This window comes from Candida parapsilosis, contig 005809 (genome assembly GCF_000182765.1).
Source record: "Candida parapsilosis strain CDC317 annotated contig 005809".
Lineage (NCBI taxonomy): Eukaryota > Fungi > Ascomycota > Pichiomycetes > Serinales > Debaryomycetaceae > Lodderomyces > Lodderomyces parapsilosis.
In genome coordinates this window covers 2655244-2672624 of record NW_023503281.1, presented here as the reverse complement: position 1 = coordinate 2672624, position 17381 = coordinate 2655244, and the positions used below count along the sequence as shown (strand labels likewise).

The 17381-nt window shown below is 39.8% G+C and overlaps 11 protein-coding genes across 11 annotated transcripts; 6 read left to right on the top strand and 5 right to left on the bottom strand. All coding sequences in view use genetic code 12, as the record gives it.

The window, feature by feature from the left end:
- Positions 1 to 37: 37 nt before the first annotated feature.
- Positions 38 to 2095, bottom strand: CPAR2_212400 (metallophosphoesterase family protein; the record flags this gene model as incomplete). The annotated part of the gene is made up of 1 exon (XM_036810202.1): positions 38 to 2095. The coding sequence occupies one exon, from the start codon at positions 2093 to 2095 to the stop codon at positions 38 to 40; it is 2058 nt and encodes a 685-aa protein (XP_036666763.1).
- Positions 2096 to 2293: 198 nt separating this feature from the next.
- NCB2 (negative cofactor 2 transcription regulator complex subunit) lies at positions 2294 to 2752 on the top strand (the record flags this gene model as incomplete). Its single annotated transcript, XM_036810201.1, has 1 exon — positions 2294 to 2752. One exon carries the CDS (start codon positions 2294 to 2296, stop codon positions 2750 to 2752), a length of 459 nt encoding a protein of 152 aa, XP_036666762.1.
- A 123-nt stretch (positions 2753 to 2875) lies between these two features.
- On the bottom strand, positions 2876 to 3169 carry CPAR2_212380 (uncharacterized protein; the record flags this gene model as incomplete). Its single annotated transcript, XM_036810199.1, has 1 exon — positions 2876 to 3169. One exon carries the CDS (start codon positions 3167 to 3169, stop codon positions 2876 to 2878), a length of 294 nt encoding a protein of 97 aa, XP_036666761.1.
- Positions 3170 to 4794: 1625 nt separating this feature from the next.
- CPAR2_212370 (uncharacterized protein) lies at positions 4795 to 6438 on the top strand (the record flags this gene model as incomplete). Its single annotated transcript, XM_036810198.1, has 1 exon — positions 4795 to 6438. One exon carries the CDS (start codon positions 4795 to 4797, stop codon positions 6436 to 6438), a length of 1644 nt encoding a protein of 547 aa, XP_036666760.1.
- A 1536-nt stretch (positions 6439 to 7974) lies between these two features.
- CPAR2_212360 (uncharacterized protein) lies at positions 7975 to 9609 on the top strand (the record flags this gene model as incomplete). Its single annotated transcript, XM_036810197.1, has 1 exon — positions 7975 to 9609. The coding sequence occupies one exon, from the start codon at positions 7975 to 7977 to the stop codon at positions 9607 to 9609; it is 1635 nt and encodes a 544-aa protein (XP_036666759.1).
- A 1481-nt stretch (positions 9610 to 11090) lies between these two features.
- On the top strand, positions 11091 to 12725 carry CPAR2_212350 (uncharacterized protein; the record flags this gene model as incomplete). The annotated part of the gene is made up of 1 exon (XM_036810196.1): positions 11091 to 12725. The coding sequence occupies one exon, from the start codon at positions 11091 to 11093 to the stop codon at positions 12723 to 12725; it is 1635 nt and encodes a 544-aa protein (XP_036666758.1).
- Positions 12726 to 12926: 201 nt separating this feature from the next.
- Positions 12927 to 13718, top strand: CPAR2_212340 (uncharacterized protein; the record flags this gene model as incomplete). Its single annotated transcript, XM_036810195.1, has 1 exon — positions 12927 to 13718. The coding sequence occupies one exon, from the start codon at positions 12927 to 12929 to the stop codon at positions 13716 to 13718; it is 792 nt and encodes a 263-aa protein (XP_036666757.1).
- Positions 13719 to 13722: 4 nt separating this feature from the next.
- On the bottom strand, positions 13723 to 14094 carry CPAR2_212330 (uncharacterized protein; the record flags this gene model as incomplete). The annotated part of the gene is made up of 1 exon (XM_036810194.1): positions 13723 to 14094. The coding sequence occupies one exon, from the start codon at positions 14092 to 14094 to the stop codon at positions 13723 to 13725; it is 372 nt and encodes a 123-aa protein (XP_036666756.1).
- Positions 14095 to 14405: 311 nt separating this feature from the next.
- SER2 (phosphoserine phosphatase) lies at positions 14406 to 15323 on the top strand (the record flags this gene model as incomplete). Its single annotated transcript, XM_036810193.1, has 1 exon — positions 14406 to 15323. The coding sequence occupies one exon, from the start codon at positions 14406 to 14408 to the stop codon at positions 15321 to 15323; it is 918 nt and encodes a 305-aa protein (XP_036666755.1).
- Positions 15324 to 15346: 23 nt separating this feature from the next.
- On the bottom strand, positions 15347 to 16222 carry CPAR2_212310 (aminodeoxychorismate lyase; the record flags this gene model as incomplete). Its single annotated transcript, XM_036810192.1, has 1 exon — positions 15347 to 16222. One exon carries the CDS (start codon positions 16220 to 16222, stop codon positions 15347 to 15349), a length of 876 nt encoding a protein of 291 aa, XP_036666754.1.
- Positions 16223 to 16305: 83 nt separating this feature from the next.
- On the bottom strand, positions 16306 to 17151 carry CPAR2_212300 (uncharacterized protein; the record flags this gene model as incomplete). The annotated part of the gene is made up of 1 exon (XM_036810191.1): positions 16306 to 17151. One exon carries the CDS (start codon positions 17149 to 17151, stop codon positions 16306 to 16308), a length of 846 nt encoding a protein of 281 aa, XP_036666753.1.
- Positions 17152 to 17381: the final 230 nt, after the last annotated feature.

Sequence of the window (17381 nt, the reverse complement as noted above, 5' to 3'; positions counted from 1 at the left end):
ACTCGTTACCTCGAATATTTGTTTATATACCGCATCTCTACTTCCAATTGACGACGTTCCCTCCTGAAACCAACACTTGCTCATCGATTTTCTTTTCAGGCTCATCTTCCGTCCTCTTCCATGATTTAATTTCACCCTTTGCAGTATTCAACACAAATGTTCTCATTCTTCTAACGTATCCACCATATCCGCCATAACCACCTAGTCCCACTCCACCTCCATAACACAACCATATCTTGTTATCATCTGTAGGAGATTGTTGCTCGTCCAATAAGCAGTAGTCATTACAATGATCATGTCCCACGCTTATCGCTTTCACACCTATGTCATGAAATGCATCACGAGCACCGGAATTGTACATCGGAGATATGACACCTTCCCTATGTTGACCAATCACAGGTTGTTTTGTCTTCTTGAACTCTGGCAATGGGATATGGAAAAACGCCATTGAAAGATGTATTTTATTTTTTGATTCGCCATTCTCGGTGTGTTTCTCATTTTCAAATTCGATAACTCCGTCTTTAATAGACACAGCCTCTTCCTTCATGTATATCAATTGATTATCCTTGATCCAATCGTATCCAGGATACACTTTTTTGTTTTTACTATAAGCATGCGAGTCAACAAAAAAGAATGACAAAGCAACCGATGATTTGGTTTTACCCTGCACGGTGGCCATGTAGTTTCCATAACCATCGATTGAATCAGGTCCCATAGCAGCAGTACTATAAGGTAGATCCGAATATAATCCCATCAACTCCTTGGCACTTAGAGAACCCTCTGCATCATGATTTCCTAACACTATAGCAAATGGAATTTTACGTTCAATAAATGGGCTCAAAGCTTTCAAAGCAGCCGTTTCTGAATCAGGCGCCGATGAACCAAAGACTTGGTCACCAGTTAAAACAACAAAATCCGGTTGCTCAATATCGAGAACTTTGTTTACAAATTTCAATGTTCTAGGGTCAGCCTGACACCCGGATGCCGACGAGGCAGGTTCCGGGTCGAGACATTTACCATAGCCAGTGGAAAAATGCAAATCGGCAACTTGAAGGATCTTGAATTCATCGTTATCATTCATAACTAAGGGCTTGGAAAACTCCTTTTTGTAATCAAGTTTAGGTCCGCGACGGTAGGTTATGAAAGGTGGGATGCCCACTAAACTGCAAACACCCTTAAGCGGCAGTTTCACCAAGTTCCAATTTGGTCTAGGGTCAACCGCGTCAAGCCCAAACAAAATGTCAAAGGCAGTGATTACATTTTTGCTATTGTGGGGACCATACTTTACCCAAATACCATGCGACTTACACTGCCATCCGCTATTTGTTAGCTCCTCTTTTGTAGGTATGTAATACGTCCTAGCCAAATCATCCTTGTTTGCAACTTTTTCCCTTTTGTTGTGAGTTGCATCCCCTGATGAATCCTTATCGTCTTTCGCATTCTCTGAGTTCACTTTCTCATTCATTTCTTGAATCTTGTGGCTCGCTTTCGACGAGTCTGGGGTTGATCCATCTAGTGTTTCATCTTTATTTTGTTCAATTAAACTCTCCTGCGTTGTTCCGTCATATGTCTTTTGCTTGTGATAATCTTCAATCACATATCGTGGCAACTTTAATTTTCCATTTCCCTTAATTTTCAAATCATTCTCCGGATCTTGCACAGCAATATCAACAATCACTTCGTCTTTCAATTGCGTCTTACTTAGAAGTTTTTGATAATTGGCATGATTAATCTCTTTCACTGAAAATATCTCCTTTCTGAGCCATGACTTTCCAAGACATAAATCCTTTTTTAGTCTAACCCATCCACCTTCATATTCAGTTAAATCACCAAACTTTCCCATCTCGGGACCTGGTGTCCCACAACTTGGATTCTTATAGTTGTAAAAGTTACAGTTGTTAATAGATATATCTAGAAGGAACAAATCCGATGGAGGTTGGAAGAAAGATGGGGCTGTACTGGCAAACAAATCATACGGCACATACTTATTAAGATCGACAATTTGATGTTTGTTGGCTAAAAGTAGTAAGCCCAATGCTGTGAATAGTAGAAATACGATGTACAGGACCGACCTGCAGAGCCTTCGTGGAAGCATAATTAAAGGCAAAGTTTTTGGTCCAAGGAAAACCGGAGATTCACTTTTTGATCGCGATAAAATAAAAATGTCGCAATTGAAAACAAGGATTAAAGTAGAGAAGTTCTTACTATAGCCGAGAGAAAGCTCTGTGTTTGCACCCCCCCCCACATACACACACACACCATCTTCAACACCAAAGGCGCTTTCAAACTTGAAATGTCGGATTACCCAGGATCGAATAGTGAAGACTTATCACTACCTAAAGCAACAGTTCAAAAAATAATCGCTGAAATCTTGCCCAAGGACATCGCCATATCAAAAGAAGCAAGGGAAGCAATAACGGAATGCAGTATTGAATTTATAATGATGCTATCTACACAACTGAATGATATTGCTGAAAAGGAGGCCAAAAAGACGATTGCGTCTGATCATGTTGTCAAAGCATTAGAGGAATTGGATTTTAAAAACTACTTGGAAATTATAAACAAGATTCTCAGTGAACAAAAGGAATTGTTAAAGGGTAAAGAGAAAAGGAATAACAAGTTTCAGAGCTCGGGATTGAGTGAGGAGGAATTGTTGAGGCAGCAAGAAGAATTGTTTAAAAAGTCAAGAGACCGTTTACAAAGTCAGTCTGGTTCACCTCCACACGAAGTCAAACAGGAAGAAAGTGCATAAAGGGGGATGTTTGTAGTATGTATTTTAAAAACTTATATACTCTGTAACAATCAGTCGTCCCTGTCAAGAAGGGTTTTTGCCGACATTATAAGGCTAAGGCTTGGAAACAACCAACACCACCGCTTAACCCAACACAATTTCGTACAAGATAATTAATATGTTTATAGCAATCAACGGTATCCTCAATAATGTGCGCACCGCACTTATTAGGTTGATCAACTTCGTCTTGATTGACCCTTCACTACTTTCCAACCCAGTATTGAATTGATTAAATTGGTTTTGCAAGTTGGCATTGGCAGAAGATGAAGTCGTCGTTGATCCCCATCCTATTCTATTCAAAAATCTGTCTTCACTTAAGACAGCTATTCCATTGATAGTCAACACTATGACGTAAAATAATTTACCCAAACCAAACATTGTAAAATTGTGATGAATAGTGTAGGTCGAATACGTGTTGATGTGTCAGGGAGCAATTTTTTTTTTATGTTTGTGGCTACCAAGTGTGATCACGATACACAATTGTTAACAAGCAACATAATCATAGTTTAGCATCAACCATTATCAATAATTAGAAATGCTCACGATGCTTGCGTTGATGTGTTTGTAGTGTAATGCATATGAGAAATTTGTAAGGTGAAGTGTTCACTGTAATTTGTCTATGTTTTGGCGCAAAATTGCATTTGAGACGAAGAGAATGAACATTTTCAGTTCAGCATTCCCTATAAACATGTTACAATCGTCCAACTACATAAACAACATCCCGATAGAGCCTTCTCCTCACGAATGTGAACCTCCCATAAACGATGTGCTGGACAAACAAGCAAGGAAAAATTTCTTGGTAGATCTACTTGTCACTACTGAGGTATTGCCCTTGAGGAACAGGGTGAGCTGTAAATGTCATGGACGTATGTATCTCTTAGGACACATTGTGGGGATAATGCATGCTTTTATTTATGAGCTTCAGCTGCAAAAAGAGAGCTTTACTAAGACGAGTTGCCTAATTAGTCAATGTCCGCCAGTGTGTAATTAAATTTTGTGTAACTTAACGCGTCCTGAGTAACAATCCAGTCCTGACATTTTCTCTGCCTCACTCCCCCCCACCTTTTTCCCACCTACGCCTCCTCTATTTGGTATCGCTTAAACGGCTCACATGCTTTTAGTCAATATTTGTAAGAAAGAGATTGCTTTAAAAGGATATATAGCTAAGAAAAAATATTGATTGTTGTTGTTGATCTTTTGACACATTTAAAGTTTTATAAATTTTCAAAGTGGAGCAAAATGAGTAACAAAATAGATCTAATCAAAGTGCCTTCCCCCCAAAGAAAAAACAGAAAAAACACAACATTTTAGATTTTAAAGTTGTAATAATTTCAGACGTTCCATCTTAACACCAGGAGCCGCAACCATTGTGTTAGTTTTGCCACTTAAGTTTATTATATAATTGAATCAGAAAATACAACCTTTGATATATTATTTTCCAACAATTTTTTTATAACCCCCTTTGAAATTATGGGTTTATAACATCGTCTTCGGAATAGCCCGCATAAAAGTGACAAACGTTTCGTTCCTTTTCATTGAAATTTCCGTTACATACACATGCGAAAAGTATGCAGCAAAGCTTCGTAGTGGAGTGGGGGGGGGGGAAGGTGGGTTTAATTAGACTAAACTTTGGTGTTGGAAAAAAGGAGGGGCAGTGATTACTGCAGAAGAGACTACACCACAAACGCCGATATAGTATTACGTTGTTGGAAATTAGTTTACCCTATACTGTTGTTCCTTTGTGAAACTTTATTAAGAAAAAAAGGCTTTTTAGATTAAGCTATACTTTATCGTCCCATGATATCATTTTCCATAGGCAGTTTATACGTGTTATCTTGAAGCAAACTCCGCCAACTGACTGGTAAAAAAGCCGCTAAGATAGAGTTGTGGAGATTTGATTAGTTTGCAACATCATTTTTGCAACAGTGTATAAAAGAGTCGTAATCGTCTACTCTTCGTAAAGATCTCAACAATGTACCCAATTGATTCACCTCGTATCAAACATGTCAACGTTTTCACCCGTGCACAGTTTACATCACATTGTCACCTCAGCATCAGAGGTTAGACACGTTGATCCACAACACAATTTAGGAGATGTCGAATTATTGCACCAAATTGGTTACAAGCAAGAGTTGAGACGTCATTATTCAACCATACAAGTTTTTGGAATAGCGTTTTCAATTATGGGTCTTCTACCCAGTATTGCCTCAGTGTTCAATATTGGTATAGCCTCTGGACCGGCTGGTCTTGTCTGGGGTTGGTTTATTGCTAGTTTCTTCATCTTTTGCATTGGATTGTCAATGAGTTTCTTGGGTAGTGCCATACCAACCAGTGGAGGGTTGTATTATTACACAAACTACTACTGTCCCGATACATTCAGAGTCCCATTGAGCTTTATGATCGGTTGCTCAAATTCACTTGGATTGACTGGTGCTATTTGCAGTATCAGTTTTGGGTTTGCAACCGAGGTGTTGTCGGCTGTTTCAGTTTCAAAGGACAATGATTTTAATATTACCAATGCAAAATCATATGGTGTATTTGCTGCTTGTATTGTCCTGTGTATGGTCATATCCTGTTTAACCACCAAGCATGCTGCCAAGTTTCAAACAGTATCAATTTGTGTCAATGTATTCTTGGTTTTACTATTCATCATTGCAGTACCCGCTGGCTTTGGAAGACATCATAGTTTCAATGGAAGAGGATTTATCTTTGGCACATATGAAAATTCAAGAGAGTGGCCCATTGGATGGAGTGCCATAATGTCGTTCAATACAGCAGTTTGGACCATCGGTTCATTTGACTCAGTTATCCATTGCTCAGAAGAGGCTTTGAACGCACAAAGGTCTATTCCTGTGGGAATCTTGGGATCCATCTGTGCTTGCTGGTTCTTGGGATGGGTAGTTATTGTTGTTTGTGCTGCATGTATTAAGGATGGAAATGTTGCTCGTATTGTTGCAGCAGAAACCGGCTCACCTTTAGCTCAAATAATCTACGATGCATTGGGAAAGAAATGGACTGTGGCTTTCATGTCGTTGATTTGTGTGGGTCAATACCTTATGGCAATCTCATTGACAATCGCATTATCGAGGCAAATCTGGTCTTTTGCAAGAGATGATGGCTTACCAGGGGTTTACAAGTGGGTGAAGTATGTTGATCCAAAAATCAAAGTACCAATCAGAGCAACCATATTTGCAGCCATTTGCGCATTGGTGATTGGCTGCTTATGTCTTATTCCAGGCTCTGCCGGGTCAGGGGCATTGTTCTCGTTGGCAATTACGTCCAACAACTTAGCCTGGGGTATGCCTGTATTTCTTGTGTGCTTACCCTACGGCCGTAAAAAGTTCATCCCAGGACCATTCCATTTTGGAAACACATTAACATTCATCATCAATATAATTACGGTTTTGTGGATTGTCTTTGCCATCATTATGAGCATGTTCCCAGAGAATAGGACGGTTGACAAAGATAGCATGAATTACACATGCGTAATCAATGGAGGAATTTGGTTATTGTCAGTTATTTATTATTATGCTTGGGCTTGGAGAACATACACTGGACCAAAGAGTAACCTTGATGGCACAGAATCAGATTATGAGGAGCAACATAGTGTTAAAAATGTTGATGAAGTATTGGGAGAGAAAGCGTGAATTGTTTAGTTAAGTAGTTTATGTAGTTTTTGTATTTAGTTTGTTACAATATTGCATTTCAATCTGAATTTATGTGTCCACTTTGTTGCTTGATTAGCAACTTCGCATAGTTATATTTATTGTAAAGCTCTTCTAATGGGCCGAAGATTGAAGCTTTCCCTACCGAAGTGTTGGGTATCCTCAGTGCCAATATTATTTGCAGTAACTTATGGAAGATCTGGCCAAATACACAACCATCATACTTGAATGTTTCTTATTGCACGTGTAATCATCATTTCATTAATGAGTGCAAAAATAGTAATTGATAATATATTGACAACCAAAAAAGAAAACAATGCACACCACCCTTCCCCTGTTTTAATTTCTATATTTTGGTTACAATAGATGAGGTCCATCTGTAGGGATAGAGGATTTTGAACGGAGGAGGGCCAGGGATACCATTCTTGTGCGATGAACTGAGAGACGAAATCAATAACTCGGAAAACAACTTCAAATTTTGAAACTTTCTATGAAGCCACTTTGAGTCTACTTTGGATACGTTTGTTTTTCCATTTGGAAATGTCGCGTTGGCAAAAGTAGGGAGAGTTGTCCTACCCAGAGGTTGGCAAGCAACATCGTATGGCTCAACAAGCTAGATACCGCATTCCGTGATCATCTTTTCTGACGCAGTAGGCCATATCGTAGGATGCAATTGTAACCAATGAACAAAATATCCATAGGGCTTGAAACATAACGTTAAAGTTTAAGTTTCCAAAACATTTTTGAAATCTTCAACCCCGAACACTTGATATTGGATTGAGGCTCACATTGCGGTATCTGCACCATGGGTTGTCATATTTGGGGGTGCTTGCTCTACAATATAAGCACAATATATATGCACACGGAACGTCATTCCTTACAAAGCTGTATCAGGGATTCAGAGAATGAAAAACTCATCGTGTTCTTACACCGGAGATAGACTTACCCGCTTGAAACCTGTCGGATAGAGCGAACTGCTCTATGATAGCCATGATGTTGATGCGTCTTCTCTTTCCCAATTAGTAAATTCCGCTTAGACGGTAATCTCGACTTAGCACAAACAATAGATTTTACTGAAACATTTCGGCAATGGCTTTCAAATGAATAACTATATTTTGTGTTGTTCCCATTCTTGATAAGAAACGAGTTGGACATCTGCAAAAAAAGATAACAATTTCTCTATATGCAGGTAATCAATCTCAAATTTTGGCACTTTGCCGTCATTTTGTGTTGCAAAAGTTCAAGTTTTAACCGCCTATTCTACATGAAATAATGAGTTTTCAGATTGCCATTGTCATTCCACTTGCCCCAAACGCCCCGAAAAGCCACACACAATCTAGATTACAATCTAGATTACAATTTTGAGGGAATTTTTATTCACAAAATGACGGGGGAGTTAATTGCCATCGTCTTTGTGCTATACAAATTACTACGAGGTATAAAAGCTCCCAGACAGCCATATGCTCAAAGTTAAAACTGTAAACTGCTTGGCTGTAGATTCACCCTCTCACTTGAGTAATGGAAGCGATCAAATCGAAAACAGACCAACACCTCCACAACATAGTCTCCTCGAGGTCTGAGGTCAGACATGTTGATCCACAACACAATTTAGGAGATGTCGAATTATTGCATCAAATTGGTTACAAGCAAGAGTTACGCCGTCACTACTCCACATTGCAAGTGTTTGGAATAGCATTTTCAATTATGGGATTGTTGCCCAGCATTGCCTCAGTCCTAGCACAAGGTTTAGAGGCTGGCCCCGCTGGTCTTGTGTGGGGTTGGTTTATTGCCAGTGTCTTCATCTTTTGCGTTGGATTGTCAATGAGTTTCTTGGGTAGTGCCATACCAACCAGTGGAGGGTTGTATTATTACACAAACTACTACTGTCCCGATACATTCAGAGTCCCATTGAGCTTTTTAATCGGGTGCGCAAACTCGCTCGGTTTAATCGGTGGCTTGTGCAGTATCAGTTATGGTTTCGCTGTGCAAGTATTGTCTGCAGTTTCGATTTCGCAAGACGGTGATTTTGATATAACCAATGGGAAATGCTATGGGGTATTTGCAGCATGTGTTGTCAGCAATATGATCGTGTCCTGCTTGGCAACAAAGCATGCTGCGTCATTGCAAACAGCTTCGATAATCATTAATGTTTTTCTTGTGTTGTTGTTTTTGATTGCTGTTCCAGCTGGGTTCGGCTCTGGTTTCAACTCAAGAGGATTCATTTTTGGTAACTTCGAAAATGCTCGGGACTGGAGCGTGGGATGGAGTTTCTTCATTTCGTTACAACCAGCGGTCTGGGTTATTGGTGCATTTGACTCAGTGATTCATTGTTCTGAAGAAGCCTTGAGTGCGCAACGATCAATACCTGTGGGAATCTTGGGTTCAATTGCTGCATGTTGGTTCCTTGGTTGGTTTGTGGTTATTGTATGTGCCGCATGTATCAAAGATGGTGATGTAGCAAGAGTTTTGGATTCAGCAACAGGATCGCCGATGGCTCAAATCATTTATGATGCATTGGGCAAAAGATGGGCTGTTGCATTTATGTCATTAATATCCATGGGTCAATATTTGATGGCAATTTCCATAACAATTGCATTATCGAGACAAATTTGGTCTTTTGCTAGGGATGATGGGTTGCCAGGGGTTTACAAATGGGCCAAGTATGTTGATCCAAAGATAAAAGTGCCAGTAAGAGCAACAGTCTTTGCTGGTTGTTGTGCATTGGTGATTGGCTGCTTGTGTCTCATTCCTGGGTCAGCTGGGTCTAGTGCGTTGTTTTCATTGGGAATTTGCTCCAATAATCTTGCATGGGTTACGCCGGTGATTTTGGTATTGTTGCCCTATGGTAGAAGAAAGTTTATTCCCGGGCCCTTTTACTTTGGCAAGTGGTTGACCAGAGCCATTTGTCTTGTTGCTAGCTGCTGGTCGGTATTCATTATTGTGTTGGCCATGTTTCCTGATTCAAAGGCTGTTGATAAAGAATCCATGAACTATACGGTTGTGATCAATGTCGGGGTTTGGATTTTGTCATTGGCTTATTACTACACTTGGGGTTACAGAGTATACACCGGGCCAAAGAGTAATCTTGACGAGGAGTACATCGATGGTGAAAGTATCCCAGCCTTGGATGAGGTTTTGCACGAGAAAGTGTAGACAAGTGGAATACAAATTTTTACGTATATTTCTTTCAATTAACTGTAGATCTTTCTCTCATACAAACCTCTCTTCTCACATTGTACTTTGTCGAAATGTGATTTAACACGTGCCAGAACTTGGTGTTCTTTATCTTTTTTATCTCCCTAGTGCGGATTTTCGTACGACCGTACTAGCTTAGCATGGTGCTCGGACACTTCGAATACGACATTCGTACCATTCCAAAACTCTCTAGTTCGATTCTCTTACCAATATCCGCAATAATTAGGGTGAAAAAAAAATAATCAAATCCGCAATTTTGTATTTTTAATTTGTCGTGGACACAATTTGTTGGATAAAGATCTGGCCAAGAAAATATATGTTAGTCAAGAGCTTGCAAAAAGTGTTATCTATGATTACGACATTTTGTGTGTTGATTCATTGCTTCTCGCGCGACTTCAGATGTCAACAATCAAAGTAACGATGCTCTAGAGTTTAAACGTTTTATTGATCGCAGTTAATGTGGTGCATTTGACAGCACACCCTGTATTCGTGGTAATGCAATCTCAACGTCACAAACAACACTCACCTGCGCGGAATCTGCAGACGGAATTGATAACGCGGAAAACAAGTTCAAGTTTTAAAATATTCCATGAATCTACTTTGTGTCACTTTTATTTCTTCCATTTAGCTGTGAAATCCCATACTAGCAAAAGCGGGGAGAGTTGTCCTACCCAGAGGCAAGCCCATAAACATCATACGACTCAACAAAGATAGACATCGCATTCCGTGATGATAGCTTCCGAAGCTCTGGCATTGCTGGTTAATTGCAATTGTAACCAATGAATATAAATGCCACATGCGTGAGGCGCCTGCTTAACGATGAAGACATCAAAAATGTTCGATCGAGTAGAGCCAAATCCTTGAGCATGAGTATTTAGGAAAATACTTCAATTTGTTTCTCTCACTGGTTAACGCTCGTCATAGTTTACAAAGTGTGGTACCTATTGCACACAAGTCAACTGAAGTGAGCTTCCAAAAGAAAAGAAAATTTTCTGACGCATTGATCTTGAATCTCTAAACTTTGTCGTTGTGGGGTTAGTGGCGTGAAAACCCTAAATTCAGAATAAAGGAAATGTTGTTCCGAACCGTCACACTCTCCCGAAATAAACTAGGGTTAGCTTTTCCAACTGAAACAATCAGACTGTCATATTACTACTAGTCTTACATAAGAGGTAATTATAGTTGCCTCTAAACTGGTGTCTGTCTATTCAAATCAATGCCAATTCCGTGTTGGCTTTATCCAGAAGTTTAACTTTTCTGTCATACATGTATCAAACAGTAACGTTATTTTGAGTTACAGTACTGCCGAGTCAAAGCTATAATAAAGTTTTGTTCCCCACCTAACCTTAAATGGCAAAAGTTTGTTGGGGTCTTATAAAAGTGCTGCAAAATCCTTGTATCTCTGTGATTTAGGAAAATTTTGCAATATACGTTCAAACATGAAAGCACTATCACCAGTACACAGTTTACATCACATAAACACAGTGGCATCAGATGTAAGGATCATTGATCCACAACACAATGCTGGTGACATTGATCTTTTGCATCAAATTGGATACAAGCAAGAGTTACGCCGTCATTACACCACGTTGCAAGTCATTGGTATACCACTTTCCATCATGGGGTCGATTGTACCTAGCGTGGCTTCTGTTCTTAGCATGGGTTTGGAATGTGGTCCTGCTGGTCTAGTTTGGGGTTGGTTTATTGCAGGATGCTTGGTATTTTGCGTTGGTCTTTCCTTGAGTTTTTTGGGGAGTGCCATACCAACTAGTGGTGGGCTTTATTATTATACAAACTACTATTGCCCCGACAAGTATAGGGTACCCTTGAGCTATTTGATTGGTTGTTCAAACTCACTTGGGTTGATGGGGGCTATTTGTAGTGTAACTTACGGTTTTGCAACTGAAGTAATGTCTGCTGTTTCAATATCTACTGACAACAACTTTGAAATCACAAATGCAAAGACTTATGGGGTATTTGCTGCTTGCATTGTGACGGTGACAGCTGTATCAACCTTGACATCTAGAAAGGCAGAGAAGTTGCAATTTATGTCAATCGGTGTCAACATATTCTTGATGTTGTTGTTTTTCATCGCAGTGCCTATTGGATTCTCAAGACACAACTCTTTCAACTCGAGAGGCTTTATCTTTGGCAAGTATGAGAATGCAAGGGAATGGCCAATTGGCTGGAGCGCCATCATGTCATTTAACACTGCGATATGGGCTATTGGATCTTTTGACTCGGTCATATATTGCTCGGAAGAAGCCTTGAATGCCCAGAGGTCAATTCCTGTGGGTATATTAGGCTCGATCACTATTGTGTGGGTCTTGGGGTGGACGGTAAACGTCGTTTGCGCAGCCTGTATTAAAGATGGCGATACTGCTCGTGTTCTCAGCACGGAAACAAGATCAGCAATAGCTCAAATTATTTACGATGCTTTGGGGAAAAGATGGGCAGTAGCATTTATGTCATTGATTTCTGTGGGGCAGTACCTTATGTCAGTTTCCTTCATTACGGCATTGTCGAGACAGATTTGGTCATTCGCAAGAGATGATGGGTTGCCCATTGTTTATGAGTTTGTCAAGTATGTCAACCCGAAGTTGAAAGTGCCAGTAAGGGCCACAATATTTGCTGGGACATGTGCTTTGATCATGGGGTGCTTGTGTATCATTCCAGGCACCGCTGGATCAAATGCTTTATTCTCCCTCGCTATAGCTTCCACGAACTTGGCTTGGGGAATGCCTGTGTTCTTAGTAATTCTACCATATGGTAGAAAAAAGTTTATTCCCGGGCCGTTCTACTTTGGTGACACGTTAACCTACAGCGTCAATGTCATCACTGTTCTTTACATCGTGTTTGCCATCATTATGAACATGTTCCCCGATAACAAGCATGTTGACAAAGACAGCATGAACTATACTTGTGTGATCAACGGAGGTGTTTGGTTATTGTCTGTGATATACTATTATGCTTGGGGTTGGAGAAGCTACACTGGTCCAAAGAGTAATCTAGATGGTCTGGAGTCAGAAGAAGAGAAAAAACTCGACGAGGTGTTGGAGGAAAAGGATGCTTGATATATAAATTTTATAGGCTTATATAGTAAATTTAGTCTAAAAATGAGCTCGGGTGTAAAATCTCTTTTGCAGCCACTGAAAGGAGACAGTCCTGCCCTTGGGGTTAAGTACGACTATGTTTTTGTGCATCTGACGTAATGCTTTTTTTTTTTCAACATGGCAAAATCCCAACATATATCAAAATAACTTTCTAAAACGATCATGCCACAAGATTCCTCAAAAGAAACGTGTAATGGAAATTTGTCACATAAAACTGCTCTCTATCATCATGAAACCTCATTTCGACAACGTCACAGAAGTGGGAACAAAGAATCTAATTGGCAAACACCTGATGATTTCCTATTGCAGTCATTAAACAACATCTTCAGCATAGCGATTTCTAAAACTATCAACAACGCAATTGAGGATGGAGTATCGAGAGATTTGCGTCATCAAATATCAAAGCAATTGTCAGACTGTTGGAGTCAAGATACGAATCCAGAGTCCTTCCGATCAAGACTCAAGGTTACACAACTACCATTGTCATTAGATTTGGACGTTTTAGGTAACGTAACGAATGACGCTGTGGAAGTGAAAAATGTGTTGAGTGCCAAGGAATTGAGTGATAAACAAAAAATGCTAGATGCCTACCTCATCGAGGAGATAAAACAGCTCAATGGGATAAAAGAGCATTTTTTCAAAATGGAACAGGATAGGATTCGAGATCATGCAGCATTGAAACTGTATCGTGAATCAGTCGAGAATCTACTTTCCTTGATGGACGTCCAAGTAGAAGAGCTACAACACGAGATGAAATTGGGACAAGAGGTTGGTGATGAAGGAATTTCGCTTGTTGGGTATGAGTCCATTAGTGATTTCAATCCCAACGAGGATTCTGACGTAAGTAAGAGGCTTCAAGTATTACAATCCAAGCTAAGTAGTTTACTAGAAAAGAGTGCATCTTTGAGATCTTTTAATGATCGATTGGAGTCTGTATATAATTTATTAGATTGAGTACCTATATAGCAATCCAGTAGACAGTTATAAATAACGAATTGATTTGTTTCAAAGTGGAGGCTTCGCCACCGGCCTCGTTTGCTATTATTAAGTCAAGTTTAACAGTAACACAGCCATCTTTTGTAGGCTCCCAACTGGCAACAAAATCCGTGACAATGTTCAAATCAAATGATTTTTCTTCATTGGCAGCAATCGATGTGTATTGAACAATAAACTTGTGTTTTGATGAAATCGACGCTAATTTGTTCGTTAGCTCGGAGGCAAGTTCTTGTGGTGGTAGCTTGGCATTTTTATCAATGATCTCAGTCAATTGAGTTTCGGAGAAAGGTGCTTCTGAATTTTTGGATCTGCTAATTATTGTTGATTGAGACATGTTTAAGGGAACCCGTCTGCAAATGACATTCAAGTTGGATCATTTTCGCGTTGTGGAATAGTTACTGTTATTCATTTGGTAGCGACCCGACAGATATGGTTGATTGTACACCACAAGCTTGAGGCAAAAGTAGAGATCCTAACTGATCCTTCATGCGAATAGCGAGGCCTGCCGCATCTCAGATCTTGTTGCAATTTTGTGGTGTGTCCACGATCCTAATGGTTCCACATTCCAAAACGGTTGATAAGTAATATTAAACTAAATTTTTTTTTTTTTCAGATCCGGGCCAATACCACTCCATAGCTAATGCAATGTCTGCGAAGTCTTTATATGCATTGACTTTAATCATTCACGAAGATCACTCACCCGAATCTATTGTCTCCATTGTAGACACATTTATCGCAGACTCATTGCATGCCAGTTTTGGCAAAACTCAACTTTCCCCACGTGCGTGGGACTATGAACTCGAATTGGAAAATTACGAGGAGGCGCTTAGCTTGGTCAAATCTCATTGTTTGAGTCAGCCATACGACTTGATCCTTCAACCGAGCTTAACAAGAAGAAATAAGCAGTTGTTTATTTTTGATATGGATTCGACATTGATTTACCAAGAGGTTATTGAATTGATTGCAGCTTATGCAGGCATTGAAGATAAAGTTGCTGAAATCACAACTCGAGCAATGAATGGTGAGATAGATTTCAATGAGAGCTTGAAAGAGCGTGTTAGTTTACTTCGTGGAATAGACTCAACAACGATTTGGAAAGAGTTGGAGGAAAAGATTGAGATCACTAATGGTGTGAAACCGTTGAGTAAAGCTTTGAAAAAGTTGGGGTGTGTATTGGGTGTTTGCTCTGGTGGCTTTATACCCTTGGCTGAGCATGTGAAAAACGAGTTGGGATTGGATTATGCATATGCAAACACTTTGGGAGTCGATGAAAACAACATTTTGAATGGAGAAACAATTGGTGACATTGTCAATGGGGAAAGGAAAGCCGAACTTTTATTAGAAATAGCTCAAAAGCATGCCATTGACCCTAAAAATGCAGTTGCCATAGGTGACGGCGCCAATGATTTGAAAATGATGTCAGTTGCTGGGTTTGGTATTGCATGGAATGCGAAACCAAAGGTACAACTACAAGCGCCATCTTGTTTAAATACAAAATCGTTACTTGATGTGTTGTACATTTTGGGTTACAGCGACGTGGATATTAAAGATTTAATAGAGTAGAATAGCATAGACTGTATATTTCATCAACCCACAACTCGCCCCCTTACCACACCCATTACTCCATTGAACAATATCATTTCGTCTCCGATAGATACATCTTTAATCAAAACTATATCTTCCTCAATGTAATTTCTGCGCAAAAGAAAATGCCTCATCACACCACACAAACAACCAGAACTCAATAAAGGTGTAACCCATTTGCCATCACGCTTTCTTTTGATGGCAACATTCGTAATAGAACCTTCCATCAATTGACCTTGAGAATTGAAAAGCAGCACTTCCTCGTTTCCGGGTCTCAAGCCTGGAAGAATCTTTCTAGCTTCATTATATACGTCCCTCTTGGTGGTTTTAAATGATGTGAATGGCGAAATAAGTGAGCTCCTTGTGTTTACGTAGACGTCCCACTTTTGTTCAGCCTCATCCATGGACGAAGTAGTTGAACCGTCTTGGTGACTGATCTCCTGTAATCCCAGTAACAAGTTCTCCCGGTTGGTCGTTTCATGTATCTCCAACCTTGCCGTCCCACCCAATTTAAACAATCCTCGTATCTTGTATGGTTTATCCAAAGGCTTCCCCATTTGCTCAAGACTCTCCTTGATCTGCTTCAACAAAAAATCTTCAGTGATCTCCGAGTCAAAGGGGGTGCCATATAGATAGTGGAAAAACTGGAAGGTATATCGTAATCTTGCAACGTGCTCTGGCAAGAGAAACACATTCAGGGGCGATATTTCATGGTAAGTTGTTGGGGGATGCTTTGATAAAGATGGATCGTATCTAATCGTTGATAGTATTTCAAAATCGTCTGGTGTAATCGTAGGGGATTTGGAATTAGGAAAATATCTCTCTATATAATCGGAATAAATAGATTTCAAGTCGTCCTCTAATTGAAGGGACTTCATGATGAATGTGATGGAAGTTCTGCTGTCGATTGAATTCGCATGGTAGCAACATCTCTTTTACAAGCTTCTAATAGTGTACACAACTAATAAGGCCTAAAACGTTTCTTCTCCTTCATCAATCTAACCTTCTCTTGGTCGGACTTGAACTTACTCAATAGCTCATTCATTTCCTCTTTTTTTCGCTGCCTCAACTGGAATCTATAGAAATCTTGTTTCTCCTTCTTCTTCATTTTATTCTTTGCTTTTTCACTTTCAACGGTTGATGCCAAGTTCTGTTTTCCAAGTATACCAGCTTTCGTTTTCCTATGGGATCCTACCACCAACTGGAACCCATCTTCATCAACCAAGCTTGCTTGGTTTTGCAAATTCTCAATACTCTCTTGTTCTGCATTATCAAAATCTTTCAACGCTTGTGCCACCTTCTCAGAAAGCTTTTCCTTGTCCAAGATCTTCAGCTTGTAAAGGTTCAAGAAGTACGAGGAGGTAATTTCCTTCATTGGCCAAGTAGATACAGTACCACTTGACGCTAACCTTTTCAATGAATTGAACGCCAACTGGAAGGAGCTCTTATCTATAAATGTAACCACTGCACAATTTTTGGGTAACTTACTGGCAGTTTCGTCGGTATTCCCCACAGGTAAGTCAGATGTTAACTTTGTCAAATCTAGCCATACATCTTCTGTGGTGTCTGTCAAGTATGATTGGGTGTAACCTTCAATCGTTGCTCCTAAAGCCACCGATTGAAAGTATTTCTTAATCGTTTGCAAGTCGCTTAGTATTGGCAAGTTGCAAAGAAAGATTGATGTATTGTTGGTGCTATCGGGATTAGTCCTAGAATCATGCTTCTTGAAATATACGTAATGGGTTGACACTGTTCCTCGTATGTTTATTGGTAGTATTTGAAATCCTTTGATCTCCGTTTTCACCATCGTGGTAACCGGAGCCGACTTTGTTGACAGTTTGGGGTGTAAATGATTCCTCAAGTGTTGACTTGGAAGAGCTTCTTTGATAGGTAGTGTCCTTTACTACTCCATCGCGACTGTTCGAGAAAAAAAATTTTGACTTAACAAATTTTTCGTCAGAGTTATATATTATTGACATAGTTTTGATATTTTGGCACCCAGGGCAATATTCCGAACCAAAGTTTGCTAGCACAAAG